Source organism: Podarcis melisellensis, assembly GCF_964234715.1.
Source record: "Podarcis melisellensis genome assembly, chromosome: Z".
Lineage (NCBI taxonomy): Eukaryota > Metazoa > Chordata > Lepidosauria > Squamata > Lacertidae > Podarcis > Podarcis melisellensis.
Genome location: NC_138547.1, coordinates 477,799 through 492,798, shown reverse-complemented (window position 1 = coordinate 492,798; position 15,000 = coordinate 477,799). Strand labels below are relative to the sequence as shown.

Here is a 15,000-nt window from a genome sequence, read left to right as displayed (position 1 = left end):
TAATAATAATAATAATAATAATAATAATAATAATAATAATAATATTTTCCCCAAAATATTCTTACCACAAATTTTTCCGCCAGTTTGTAGTAGGAAAAGTTGAGCGCTTCCGGGTGGAGAGCGACGGAAACGCTTTGCCCGCCGGATCGGACGGGTTTCCCGGAGAGTAAGGCGTGGATCTTGTCAAAGATCTCCTTCAGCTGGGATCCTGGAGGAAGAGGAAGCGGGAAGTTGGGAAACAGGAAGTGGAAGCGGAAGATTTGGAAAAAGGGAAGAGGAAGTGAAGAGTTGGAAAAAGGGAAGAGGAAGTGAAGGGCGGGTTTCCCGGAGAGTAAGGCGTGGATCTTGTCAAAGATCTCCTTCAGCTGGGATCCTGGAGGAAGAGGAAGCGGGAAGTTGGGAAACAGGAAGTGGAAGCGGGAGATTTGGAAAAAGGGAAGAGGAAGTGAAGAGCTGGAAAAAGGGAAGAGGAAGTGAAGGGCGGGTTTCCCGGAGAGTAAGGCGTGGATCTTGTCAAAGATCTCCTTCAGCTGGGATCCTGGAGGAAGAGGAAGCGGGAAGTTGGGAAACAGGAAGTGGAAGCGGGAGATTTGGAAAAAGGGAAGAGGAAGTGAAGAGTTGGAAAAAGGGAAGAGGAAGTGAAGGGCGGGTTTCCCGGAGAGTAAGGCGTGGATCTTGTCAAAGATCTCCTTCAGCTGGGATCCTGGAGGAAGAGGAAGCGGGAAGTTGGGAAACAGGAAGTGGAAGATTGGGGAAGTTGGAGAAAGGGAAGAGGAAGTGAAGGACAGATTTTCTTCAGCTGGGATCCTGGAGGGGAAATTGGAATTAGAGGAAGTAAGAGGAAATGGGGAAATGGGGAAACAGGAAAAGGAAGTGGAAGATTGGGGAAGTTGAAAAAGGGATTAAGAAGCGGAGGAAGATTTGGGAAGTCGGGAAAGGGAGGAGGAAGTGGAAGAAAAATTGGGACGTCAAAAAACGAAGTGGAGGAAATATTGGGAAGAAGAGGAAGGAGGAAGTGGAGGAAAATTGGGAAACAGGAAAAGGGAGGAGGAAGTGGAGGGAAAGGAAGCAAGAAGTGGAGGGGAAATTACGAAAAAGGTAAAGGGAAGAGGAAGCGGAGGGTTGGACAGGTTTCCCGGAGAGTAAGGCGTGGATCTTGTCAAAGATCTCCTTCAGCTGGGATCCTGGAGGAAGAGGAAGCGGGAAGTTGGGAAACAGGAAGTGGAAGATTGGGGAAGTTGGAAGAAGGGAGGAGGAAGTGGAGGGGAAATTGGGAAACAGGATTATGTGCTTCAGCTGGGATCCTGGAGGAAGGAAGGAAGGAAGGAAGGAAGGAAGGAAGGAAGGAAGGAAGGGAATTAGAGAAAGAGGAAGTTGAGAAACAGGAAGTGGAAGTGGAAGATTTGGGGAGTTGGAAAAAAGGAGGAAGTGGAGGGGGAATTGGGAAACAGGATTATGTGCTTCAGCTGGGATCCTGGAGGAAGGAAGGAAGGAAAGGAATTAGAGGAAGAGGAAGTTGAGAAACAGGAAGTGGAAGTGGAAGATTTGGGGAGTTGGAAAAAAGGAGGAAGTGGAGGGGGAATTGGGAAACAGGAATATTTGCTTCAGCTGGGATCCTGGAGGAAGGAAGGAAAGGAATTAGAGGAAGAGGAAGTTGGGAAACAGGAAGTGGAAAGAGGAAGTGGAGGGGAAATGAGGAAGAAGGTAAAGGGAGGAGGAAGCGGAGGGTTGGACGGGTTTCCCGGAGAGTAAGGCATGGATCTTGTCAAAGATCACCTTCAGCTGGGATCCTGGAGGAAGAGGAAGCGGGAAGTTGGGAAACAGAGAGTGGAAGTGGAAGATTGGGGAAGTTGGAAGTTGGAGGAAGGGAGGAAGTGGAGGAAAAATTGGGAAGAAGGAAAAGGGAAATTGGGGAAAAGGAAATGGAAGTGGAGGAAACACTGTGAAGTTGGAAAAGGAAGGAGGAAGTGGAGGAAAAGGAAGGAGAAAGTGGAAGAAAAAGGTGTGGAGGAAAGGGAAGGAGGAAGTGGTGGGAAAGGAAGGAGGTAGTGGGGGGAAAGGAAGCAGGAAGTGGAAGGAAAAATCGGGAAGTCGGAAAGGAACCCGCCCCTCTCTGACCTGCTCTGGTCGAGATTTGACTGACAGGAGTGGTGACGGCTTTCTGGAGATCCATCTTGATTTTCTTTTCCTGGAAAAGGGGGGGGGGAAGAGGAAAAGGATCACCGGCGTTTTGGGATCTCCCCGCCCAGCAAACACACACTCCTCCCCCCAACCGATTCCCAGGATCCGGGGATCCCCATTGGCCGCCACTTCCCGGAAGAGGGGCCTGCGGGAGAAAGGGGGCTTCCCCGGGGATCCGGGGATCTGGGGGATCGTCCAAGGATCCGAGGAATCGTACGGGGATCTGGGGAATCCCAGAGGGATCCGGGGGCTCATCTGGGGAATCGTATGGGGACCCAGGGAATAGTCCGAGGATCTGGGGAATCATAGAGGGATCTGGGGAATCGCAGAGGATCCGGGGACTCGTACAGGGACCCGGGGAACGGTCTGAGGATCCGAGGAATCGTCCAAGGATTCGAGGAATCGTACGGGGATCTGGGGAATGGTCTGAGGATCTGGGGGATCATAGAGGGATCCGGGGACTCGTCCAGGGATCTGGGACTCATCCAGGGATCCAGGGAATGGTCCGAGGATCTGGGGAATCATAGAGGGATCCAGGGACTCGTCCAGGGATCTGGGAATTGTCCGTGGATTCAGGGACTCGTACGGGGATCTGGGGAATGGTCTGAGGATCTGGGGAATCATAGAGGGATCCAGCGACTCGTCCAGGGATCTGGGAATTGTCCGTGGATTCAGGGACTCGTACGGGGATCTGGGGAATGGTCTGAGGATCCAGGGACTCATACAGGAATCTTGGAAACCGTCCAATGATCCGGGAACTTGTCGAGGGATCCAGGGAATGGTCCAAGGATCTGGGGAATTATAGAAGGATCCAGGGATTCGTACAGGGATCTGGGGAATCAACCTAAGATCCAGGGACTCGTATGGGGATCCGGGGACTCATACAGGGATCCAGGGAATCGTTTGAGGATCCAAGGACTCATACAAGGATCTGGGGAATCGTCGAGGGATCCAAGGATTCGTACAGGGATCTGGGGGAATGATCTGAGGATCCAGGGAATCATAGAGGGATCCAGGGACTCATACAAGGACCCAAGGAATGGTCTGAGGATCCGGAGACTCATCCGGGGATCCAGGGAACCGTCTGAAGATCCGGGGACTAATAGAGAGATCCAGGGACTCATAAAAGGATCTGGGGAATGGTTTCGAGGATCCGGGGACTCGTCCGAGGATCTGGGGAATCAAAGAGGGATCCAGGAACTCATACAGGAATCCGGGAAACCGTCCAATGATCCAAGGACTCGTATGGGGATCCAGGGACTCCTAAAAGGATCCGGGGAATCATCCAAGGATCCAGGGAATCATAGAGGGATCCAGGGACATATGGGGATCTGAGGAATCATCCAAATATCCAGGGACTCGTCCGGGGATCCAGGGAACCATCCAAGGATCCGGGGACTCTTATGGGGATCCAGGGACTCCTCAAAGGATCCGGGAAACTGTCTGAGGATCCAGGGAATCATAGAAGGATCCAGGGACTCATAAAAGGATCTGGGGAATCTTCCAAGGATCCGGGGCACGTATGGGGATCTGGGGATCCGTCCGAGGATCCAGGGAATCATAGAGGGATCTAGGGACCCCTAAACGGATCCAGGGAATTGTCCAAGGATCCGGGGACTCATCCAGGGATCCAGGGACTCATAAAAGGATCCGAGGACTCGTTCAGGGATCCAGGGAACCATTCTAAGATCCAGGGACTTGTATGGGGATCCAGGGACTCCTCAAAGGATCCGGGGAATCGTCCGAGGATCCGGGGAATCCTAGAGGGATCCAGGGACTCATACAGGGATCTGGGGAACCGTCCAATGATCCAGGGACTCCTAAAAGGATCCGGGGACCACTCCAGGGACCCGGGAAACCGTCCAATGACCCGGGGACTCGTATGGGGATCCAGGGACTCCGAAATGGACCTGGGGAATCGTCCAAGGATCCAGGGAATCATAGAGGGATCCAGGGACATACGGGGATCTGAGGAATCATCCAAAGATCCACGGACTCGTCTGGGGATCCAGGGAAGCACCCGGGGATCCAGGGAACCATCCAAGGATCCGGGGACTCGTATGGGGTTCCAGGGACTCCTCAAAGGATCTGGGGAATCACCCTAAGATCCAGGGACTCATCCAGGGATCCATCTGAGGATTTGGGGAATCATAGAGGGATGCAGGGACTCATACGGGGATCTGGGGAATCGTCCAAGGATCCGGCGACTCCTCAAAGGATCCAGGGACTCATACAGGGATCTTGTATGGGGATCCAGGGACTCCGAAAAGGACCCGGGAATCGTCCGAGGATCCGTGGAATCGCATAGGGATCCAGGGACTCGTCTGGGGATCCAGGGAACCACTCAAGGATCTGGGGACTCTTCAAAGGATCCAGGGACTCATACGGGGATCCAGGAAAGCGTCCAGGGATCCGGGGGGAATCGCCTGGGGATCCAGGGACTCCTAAAAGGATGCGGGGAATCGTCTGAGGATCCGGGGAATCATAGAGGGATTCAGGGACTTCTCCAGGGATCCGGGGAATCATCCTAAGATCCAGGGACTCGTCCACGGATCTGCGGAATCATCCGAGGATCCGGGGACCCGTCCAGGGATCCAGGGAACCAGCCAAGGATCCGGGGAATCCTAGAGGGATCCAGGGACTCATACAGGGATCCGGGAAACCGTCCAATGATCCAGGGACTCCTAAAAGGATCCGGGGAATCGTTCAAGGATCCAGGGAACCATCCAAGGATCCGGGGAATCCTAGAGGGACCCAGGGACTCATACAGGGATCTTGTATGGGGATCCAGGGACTCCGAAAAGGACCCGGGGAATCGTCCGAGGATCCGTGGAATCGCAGAGGGATCCAGGGACTCGTCTGGGGATCCAGGGAACCACCCAAGGATCAGGGGACTCCTCAAAGGATCCGGGGACTCATACGGGGATCCGGGAAAGCGTCGAGGGATCCAGGAAATCGCCTGGGGATCCGGCGAAGGATCCCCAAGGTTGGGGGAGGAGCTACCTGGCGGTCTTTGCTATTGGCCAGGCCGGCAAAGGAATCCACACACTGGTCCAACTGGTCCTGGAGCTGCTGGTACCACTGGAGGGTCTTTTCGTCGGACTTCAGCTGGAGCCCTAAACAAATTATTCATTTACGTCTATATTTGCATTTATTTCCATACATTTAACTGAGAAGGATCTCCGTTTAAGATCAATTACATTCATTTATATTTATATTTGCCTTTATTTTGATATATTTAACTAAAAACGATCTCCATTTATTTTAATATATTTAATATATTTAATTTAGTATATTTAATATACTTAATTTAGTATATGTCATCTAACTTTAATCTTTAATTTAATATATAATATATATTATATATTTAATATATAATATATATTTAATATATTAATTTAATATATAATCTTTAATTTAATATATTTAATATAGTTAATTTAATATATTTAACATTTCCATATATTTAACTGAGAAGGATCATTTATTTTAATATATTTAATTTAGTATATTTAATATATTTAATTTAATATATGTCATCTAACTTATATATTTAATTTAATATATTTAATATAGTTAATTTCATATATTTAACATATTTAACATTTCCATATATTTAACTGAGAAGGATCTCCGTTTAAGATCAATTACATTCATTTATATTTATATTTGCCTTTATTTTGATATATTTAACTAAAAATGATCTCCATTTATTTTAATATATTTAATTTAGTATATTTAATATATTTAATTTAGTATATGTCATCTAACTTAGATTTTTAATTTAATATATTTAATATAGTTAATTTCATATATTTAACATATTTAACATTTCCATATATTTAACTGAGAAGGATCTCCGTTTAAGATCAATTATATTCATTTATATTTATATTTGCCTTTATTTTGATATATTTAACTAAAAATGATCTCCATTTATTTTAATATATTTAATTTAATATATTTAATTTAGTATATCCAATATATTTTATATATTTAATTTAATTTATTTAATATAGTTAATTTAATATATTTAACGTATTTAATTTAACATATTTAATATATTTAATACATTTAATTTGATGTATTTAATATAGTTAACGTATTTAACTGAAAACGATCTCAATTCCAAATATAAATGGCTATCATTTCTTTCGAATGGAGAACATTTTCAGTTAAATATATTCAAATAAATGCAAATATAAATATAAGTGAATATCATTTATTTCAAATGCAGAAAGTTTGAAAGTTCAGTTCATATTTGCATTTTTTTCGATATATTTAACTGAAAATGATCTCCATTCGATATAAATGATATTCACTTATATTTATATCTGCATTTATTTCGATATATTTAACTGAAAATGATCTCCATTTGAAGAAAAAAAAAATATTCATTTATATTTACATTTGCTTTTACTTCCTTACTTTTCACTGATCTCCAGGACTGAAAATCACTTATAAAGATGGATAATTATATTTACATTTAAATAGAAATGTAAATATGATTTATATCTAAATAGAAATAGAAATATAATTTATATTTCTAGAGAAAGGCAAATATAACTTATATTTCAATAGAATTAAATAACCTTTCTATTTAAATATCAATATTATTGATATTTAAATATCAATATTATTTCTATTTAAAAATAGAATTTATATTTAAATATAAAATATAATTATATATATATAATACATATATATAATATATAAAAAATATAGATTATATTTCTATTTATTTCAATATATTTCACGGAAACCGATCTCCAGGACTGAAAATGATTTACAAAGGGGAATCATTATATTTAAACATAAATATAAGTATAATTTATATTTATATAAAAAATATAAATCCATATATATAATACAGATATAAAATGGAAAATTCAAAAAATATAGATTATATTTCTATATAAAATATAAATCCATAATACATATATATAAAATATAAAATTTAAATATAGAGTATATTTACATATGAAATATAAATACGTATATTAAAAATAAAATTTAAAAAATATAGATTGTATTTAGATAGAAAATATAAATACATATATATATAAAATATAAAATTTAAATATAGATTATATTTACATATAAAATATAAATACATATATAACATTTAAAAAATATAGATTATATTTATATCTATTTCCATATATTTCATGGAAACTCACCGTTTTTCCGGAACTTTCCGGAACTTTCCGGAACAGGATCTTTTTCCGGATCCAGGCTGCTGGCCGTTTTCTCGTTTTTCTCGTTTTTCGCCTTCTCGGCCGCCGCCGCGTTTTCCGCTTCCTCTTCCTGCTTCCTCCTCTCGGCGGCGAGGGAGATCTCTTCCCGCAAGCCGGAAACGAGATTCCGCATTTCCAGGAGGGCCTGGTCGGCGGAAGCGAGGTCGGCGGGATCGGGGAATCCTCTCTGGGGAAGGGAGGAAGGAAGGAAAAAGGAAGTGAAACGGAGGAAGGAAGGAAGGAGGAAGGGAGGGAGGGAGGAAAGGAAGAGGGAAGGAAGGAAGGAGGAAGTGAAAAGAAGGATGGATGGAAGGAAGGAAGGAAGGAGAAGGGAGGGAGAAAATGCAAGAAGGAAGGAAAGGGGAAGGAAGGAAGGAAGGAAGGAAAAAAGGAGGGAGGGAGGGAGGGAGGGAGGGAGGGAGGAAGGGAGGGAGAAAAGGGAAAGGGAAGGGAGAAAGGACAGGAAAGGAAAAAAGGAAGGAAGGAGGAAGGAAGGAAGGAAGGAAGGAAGGAAGGAAGGAAAGGAAGGAAAGGAAGAAATGGAAGGAAATGCAAGAAGGAAGGAAGGAAGGAAGGAAGGAAGGAAGGAAGGAAGGAAGGAAGGAAGGAAGGAAGGAAGGAAATGCAAGAAGGAAGGAAGGAAAGAAGGAAGGAATGGAGGAAGGAAATACAAGATGGATGGAAGGAAGAAAATGCAGGAAGGAAGGAAGGAATGATGGAAGGAATGGAGGAAGGAAATGCAAGAAGGAAGGAAGGAAGGGAGAAAGGGAGGGAGGGAGGAAGGAAATGCAAGAAGGAAGGAAAGGAAAGGAAAGGAAAGGAAAGGAAAGGAAGGAAGGAAGGAAGGAAATGCAGGCAGGCAGGCAGGCAGGCAGGAAGGAAGGAAACGTTTCCGCTTCCTCTTCCTGCTTCCTCCCCTCGGCGGCGAGGGAGATCTCTTCCCGCAAGCCGGAAACGAGATTGCGCATTTCCAGGAGGGCCTAGTCGGCGGAAGCGAGGTCGGCGGGATTGGGGAATCCTCTCTGGGGAAGGGAGGAAGGAAGGAAAAAGGAAGTGAAACGGAGGAAGGAAGGAAGGAAGGAGAGAGAGAGAGAGGGAGAGAGGAAGGAAGGAAGGAAGGAAGGAAGGAAGGAAGGAAGGAAGGAAGGAAGGAGAGAGGGAGAGAGGAAGGAAGGAAAATGCAAGAAGGAAGGAAGGAAGGAAATGCAGGAAGGAAGGAAAGAAGGAAGGAAGGAAGGAAAGAAGGAGGGAAGGAAATGCAAGAAGGAAGGAAGGAAAGAAGGAAGGAAGGAAATGCAAGAAGGAAGGAAAGGGAAAGGAAGGAAGGAAGGAAAGAAGGGAGGAAGGAAGGAAACGCAAGAAGGAAGGAAGGAAATGCAAGAAGGAAGGAAGGAAACTTCGCTTCCTCTTCCTGCTTCCTCCTTTCGGCGGCGAGGGAGATCTCTTCCCGCAAGCCGGAAACGAGATTGCGCATTTCCAGGAGGGCCTGGTCGGCGGAAGCGAGGTCAGCGGGATCGGGGAATCCTCTCTGGGGAAGGGAGGAAGGAAGGAAAAAGGAAGTGGAAAGGAGGAAGGAAGGAAGGAGGGAAGGGAGGAGAGGATAGGGAGGGAGGAAGGAAGGGAGGGAGGAAAGAGGGAAGGAAGGAAGGAAAATGCAAGAAGGAAGGAAGGAAGGAAGGAAGGAAGGAAGGAAGGAAAGAAGGAAGGAAGGAAGGAAAGAAGGAGGGAAGGAAATGCAAGAAGGAAGGAAGGAAGGAAAGAAGGAAGGAAGGAAATGCAAGAAGGAAGGAAAGGGAAAGGAAAGAAGGAAGGAAGGGAGGGAGGGAGGGAGAGACGGAGGAAGGAAGGAAGGAAGGAAGGAAGGAAGGAAGGAAGGAAGGAAGGAAAGAAGGGAGGAAGGAAGGAAACGCAAGAAGGAAGGAAGGAAATGCAAGAAGGAAGGAAGGAAATGCAAGAAGGAAGGAAGGAAGGAAGGAAGGAAGGAAGGAAGGAAGGAAGGAAGGAGAGAGGAAGGAAGGAAAATGCAAGAAGGAAGGAAGGAAGGAAATGCAGGAAGGAAGGAAAGAAGGAAGGAAGGAAGGAAAGAAGGAGGGAAGGAAATGCAAGAAGGAAGGAAAGAAATGCAAGAAGGAAGGAAGGAAATGCAAGAAGGAAGGAAGGAAATGCAAGAAGGAAGGAAGGAAGGAAGGAAGGAAGGAAGGAAGGAAGGAAGGAAGGAAGGAGAGAGGGAGAGAGGAAGGAAGGAAAATGCAAGAAGGAAGGAAGGAAGGAAGGAAATGCAGGAAGGAAGGAAAGAAGGAAGGAAGGAAGGAAGGAAAGAAGGAGGGAAGGAAATGCAAGAAGGAAGGAAGGAAGGAAAGAAGGAAGGAAGGAAATGCAAGAAGGAAGGAAAGGGAAAGGAAGGAAGGAAGGAAAGAAGGGAGGAAGGAAGGAAACGCAAGAAGGAAGGAAATGCAAGAAGGAAGGAAGGAAATGCAAGAAGGAAGGAAGGAAACTTCGCTTCCTCTTCCTGCTTCCTCCTTTCGGCGGCGAGGGAGATCTCTTCCCGCAAGCCGGAAACGAGATTGCGCATTTCCAGGAGGGCCTGGTCGGCGGAAGCGAGGTCGGCGGGATCGGGGAATCCTCTCTGGGGAAGGAAGGAAGGAAGGAAAAAGGAAATGGAAAGGAGGAAGGAAGGAAGGAGGGAAGGGAGGAGAGAAGGAGAGGGAGGAAGAAAGGAAGGGAGGGAGGAAAGAGGGAAGGAAGGAAGGAAAATGCAAGAAGGAAGGAAGGAAGGAAGGAAGGAAGGAAGGAAGGAAGGAAGGAAGGAAGGAAATGCAAGAAGGAAGGAAGGAAGGAAGGAAATGCAAGAAGGAAGGAAGGAAGGAAGGAAGGAAGGAAGGAAGGAAGGAAAGGAGGGAAGGAAATGCAAGAAGGAAGGAAGGAAGGAAAGAAGGAAGGAAAGAAGGAAGGAGGGAGGGAGGGAGGAAGGGGAAAGGAAGAAGGCAGAAAAGGCAAGAAGGAAGGGAAGGGAAGAAGGAAGTGAAAGAAGGAAGGCAAGGGAGGGAGGGAAGGGAAAAAGGAAAGGAAAGGAAAGAAGGAAGCAAGGAAAGAGGAAGGAAAGGCAAGAAGGAAGGGAAATGAAGGGAAGGGAAGGGAAGGGAAGGGAAGGAAAAGGAAAGAAGGAAGGAGAAGGGAGGGAGAGAGAAAATGCAAGAAGGAAGGAAAGGGAAAGGAAGGAAGGGAGGGAGGAAGGAAGGAAGGGAGGAAAGAAGGGAGGGGAAAGGAGAAGCAGAAAAGGCAAGAAGGAAGGGAAGGGAAGAAGGAAGTGAAAGAAGGAAGGGAAGGGAGGGAAGAAGGAAGGCAGAAAAGGCAAGAAGGAAGGAAGGAAGGAAGGAAGGAAGGAAGGAAGGAAGGAAGGAAGGAAGGAAGGAAATGCAAGAAGGAAGCAAAGGGGAAGAAAGGAAGGAAAGGGGAAGGAAGGAAGGAAGGAAGGAAGGAAGGAAGGAAGGAGAGATCTCACCTCACTGGCCGTCCGCACCAGGGCCGACACCTCCCCGCAGATCCGGTTCCCGCGCTCGGCGTAGGGGGCGTAGGCGGGGCCTCCCTGGCCGGCCTCGAACCCGAGTCCCCGGTTGGCCTGCAGGAGCTCTTCCTGGGCGGCGTAGAGGCGGCGGAGGCGCCCTTGCCCCGCCTCCCGGCGCTGGAGCTCCGCCTCTTCCTGCCGGAGGCGCGCTGCTCCGCCTCGCGCAGCTTGCGGCTGAGGAGCTGGAGGGGGGAGAGGGGGCGGGGTTAGAGGGGGGAGGCGGAGTCAGAGGAGGGAGGGAGGGGGAGGGAAGGAGGGAGGGAGGGAGGGAGGAAGGAAGGGAGGGAGGGAGGGGAAGGAGGGAAGGAAGGAGGGAAGGAGGGAGGGATGGAAGGAGGGAGGGAGGGAGGGAGGGAGGAAGGGAGGGAGGGAGGGAGGAAGGGAGGGAGGGGAAGGAGGGAAGGAAGGAGGGAAGGAGGGAGGGAGGGATGGAAGGAGAGGAGGGAGGAGGGAGGGAGGGAGGGAAGGAGGGAAGGTGGGAGGGAGGGAGGGAGGGAGGGGAAGGAGGGAAGGAAGGAGGGAAGGAGGGAGGGAGGGATGGAAGGAGGGAAGGAGGGAGGGAGGAAGGGAGGGAGGGAGGGAAGGTGGGAGGGAGGGAGGGAGGGAGGGGAAGGAGGGAAGGAAGGAGGGAAGGAGGGATGGAAGGAGGGAAGGAAGGAGGGAAGGAGGGAGGGAGGGATGGAAGGGAGGGAAGGAGGGAAGGAGGGAGGGAGGAAGGAAGGAGGGAGGGAAGGTGGGAGGGAGGGAGGGAGGGAGGAAGGGAAGGAGGGAAGGAGGGAAGGAGGGAGGGAGGGAGGAAGGGAGGGAAGGAGGGAAGGAGGGAGGGAGGGAGGGAGGGAGGGAGGAAGGGAGGGAGGGAAGGAGGGAAGGAGGGAGGGAGGGGAGGAAGGAAGGAAGGAGGGAGGGAAGGAAGGTGGGAGGGAGGGAGTTAAGGAAGGTGGGAGGGAAGGAAGGAAGGAAGGAGGGAGGGAGGGAGGGAGGGAGGGAGGGAGGGAGGAGGGAGCGAGAGAGAAGGAAGGAGAGAGACAGAAGGAAGGAAGGAAGGAAGGAAGGAAGGAAGGAAGGAAGGAAGGAAGGAAGGAGGAGAGAGAGAGAGGAGAAGGAAGGAAGGAGGGAAGAGAGAGGGAGGGAGGGAAGGAGGGAGGGAGGGAGGGAGGGAGAGAGGGAAGGAGGGAGAGAGGGGAGGGAGAGGAGGCGGAGTCAGAGGGGGAGGGAGGGAGGGGAAGTGGAGTAAGGAAGGGGAGGAAGGAAAGGAAGGGAGGGAGGAAGGGTGAGAGGGAAGGAAGGAAGGAAGGAGGAGGGAGGGAGGGAGGGAGGAGGAGAGGAGGGAAGGAGAGAAAGAGGGAGGGAAAGGAGGTGGAGTAAGAGAGGGGAGAGAGAGGGAGGGAGGCAGAGGAGGAGGTGGAGTCAGGGAAATAGAGAAGGAAAGAGAGGAGGTGGAGTCAGGGAGGGAGGGAGGGAGGGAGGAAGGAAGGAAGGAAGGAAGGAAGGAAGGAAGGAAGGAAGGAAGGAAGAAGGAGGGAAAGGAGGGAGGGAGAGGGAGGGAGGGAGTGGAGGTGGAGTCAGGGAATGAGAGGAGGCGGAGTCTGGGAAGGAGAGGGGGGGCCAGGCCTTTCCCACCCCCCCAGAAACCCCGGAAACCCTCAGCTCCCGGGTTCGAGAGCTTCCTGTCCCGCCCCTCAAACTTCCTGTCCCTCCCCTCAAACTTCGGGAACTTCCTGTCCCTCCCTTCAAACTTCGGGAACTTCCTGTCCCGCCCCTCAAACATCCTGTCCCGCCCCTCGAACTTCGGGAACTTCCTTTCCCGACCCTCCAACTTCCTGTCCTTCCCCTTGACCTTCGGGAACTTCCTGTCCCTCCCCTTGAACTTTGGGAACTTCCTGTCCCTCCCTTCGAACTTCGGGAACTTCCTGTCCCGCCCCTCAAACATCCTGTCCCGCTCCTCCAACTTCGGGAACTTCCTTTCCCGCCCCTCCAACTTCCTGTCCTTCCCCTTGACCTTCGGGAACTTCCTGTCCCTCCCCTTGAACTTTGGGAACTTCTTGTCCCTCGCCTCGAACTTCAGGAACTTCCTGTCCCATCCCTCCAACTTCCTGTCCCACCCCTCAAACTTCCTGTCCCTCCCCTCCAACTTTGGGAACTTCCTGTCCCTCCCTTCGAACTTCGGGAACTTCCTGTCCTGCCCCTCGAAATTCCTGTCCCGCCCCTCAAACATCCTGTCCCGCCCCTCGAACTTCGGGAACTTCCTTTCCCGCCCCTCCAACTTCCTGTCCCTCCCCTTGACCTTCGGGAACTTCCTGTCCCTCCCCTCCAACTTCCTGTCCCTCCCCTCGAACTTTGGGAACTTCCTGTCCCTCCCCTCGAACTTTGGGAACTTCCTGTCCCTCCCCTCGAACTTTGGGAACTTCCTGTCCTGCCCCTCCAACTTCCTGTCCCGCCCCCCACCTTGGCCCGGCGCTGGTGCTCCTCCTTCAGCTTCTCCTGCTGGCCCTGGGCTTCTTTGGAGCTAGAAAATACCGGAAAAATCATATTATTATTATTATTATTATTATTATTATTATTATTACTATTATTATTAAGAAGCCGTCCAGGAAACCAGGCACCACTTCCTGTCTCATCCCCTCTCCACTTCCCGCCGGAGATCCTGCCACTCCTGGTGGGTTCCTTCCCTTCCTTCTTTTCCCTTTCCTTCCTTTCTTCCTGCATTTCCTTCCTTCCTTCCTTCCTTCCTTCCTTCCTTCTTGCATTTCCTTCCTTCTTGCATTTCCTTCCTTCCTTCCTTCCTTCCTTCCTTCCTTCCTTCCTTCCTTCCTTCTTGCATTTCCTTCCTTCCCTTCCTTTCTATTTTTCACTTCCTTCCTTCCTTTCACTTCCTTCTTCCCTTCCCTTCCTTTCCCTTCCCTACTTCCTTCCTCCCTCCCTCCCCTTCCTTCTTTTCCCTTTCCTTTTCCTTCTTTCCTTCTTGCATTTCCTTCCTTCCTTCCGTCCTTCCTTCCTTTCTTTCCCTCCCACTTTCCTTCCTTCCTCCCTTCCCTCCCTTCTTTTCACTTCCTTCCTTCCTACATCCCTTCCTTCTTGCATTCCTTCTTGCATTTGATTCCTTCCTTCCTTCCTTCCTTCCTTCCTTCCTCCCTCCCTCCCTCCCTCCCCTTCCTTCCTTTCCTTTCCCTCCTTCCTTTCCTCCCTCCCCTTCCTTCTTTTCCCTTTCCTTTTCTTTCATTCCTTCTTGCATCTCCTCCTTCCTTCTTCCTTTCCTTCCCTCCTCCCTTCCTTCCTTCTTCCCTTTCCTCCCTCCCTCCCTCCCCTTCCTTCTTCCCTTTCCTTGTTTTCGTTTCCCTTCCTTTCTTCTTGAATTTCTTTCCTTCCTTCTTGCGCTTCCTTCCTTCCACCTTGCATTTCCTTCCTCCCTCCCTCCCTCCCTCCCTCCCTCCCTCCCTTTTCACTTCCTCCCTTCCTTCCTTCCTTCCTTCCTTCCTTCCTTCCTTCCTTCCTTCCTTCCTTCCTTCCTCCCTTCCCTCCCAACCCTCCTTCCCTCCCTCCTCTTCACTTCCTTCTTTCCTTCTTCCTTCCCTCCCTCCCTCCCTCTTTTTCACTTCCTCCTTTCCTTCCTTCTTCCTTTCCTCCCTCCCCCACGGGGAAAAAACCCCACCCACTTCCTGTCCCACCTCCTCTCCACTTCCTGCCGGAGGTCCTGCCACTCCTGGTGGGACTTCAACTCCCTCATCTCGTCAAAGCGCTTGAGAAGCTCCCAGGATTGTCCATAGGCCTTCTTTCCTTTCCTTTCCTTTCCCTCCTTCCTTCCTTCCTCCCTCCCTCCCCTCCCTTCTTTTCTTTTCCCTTTCCTTTTCTTTCATTCTTTCTTGCATTTCCTTCCTTCCTTCCTTCTCCTTCCCTCCTTCTTTCCTTCCATTCCTCCCTTCCTTCTTCCCTTTCCTTCCTTCTTCCCCTTCCTTCCTTCCTTCCTTCCTTCCTCCCATTCCTCCCTTCCTTCTTCCCTTTCCTTCCTTCTTCCCTTTC

The 15,000-nt window shown here is 49.0% G+C and overlaps 1 protein-coding gene across 1 annotated transcript in view; it reads right to left on the bottom strand.

The window, feature by feature from the left end:
* The window catches only part of LOC309361641 (mRNA export factor GLE1-like), a 27,156-nt gene extending 12,364 nt beyond the window's left edge, over positions 1-14,792 (bottom strand). Inside the window, 8 exon segments of the mRNA XM_081896706.1 lie at positions 66-208; positions 2,119-2,188; positions 5,185-5,297; positions 7,362-7,605; positions 10,921-11,132; positions 11,135-11,165; positions 13,429-13,489; positions 14,649-14,792. Of these exon segments, the coding sequence (XP_081752832.1) occupies positions 66-208; positions 2,119-2,188; positions 5,185-5,297; positions 7,362-7,605; positions 10,921-11,132; positions 11,135-11,165; positions 13,429-13,489; positions 14,649-14,707 (933 nt within the window). The 5' untranslated portion in view covers positions 14,708-14,792.
* Positions 14,793-15,000: the final 208 nt, after the last annotated feature.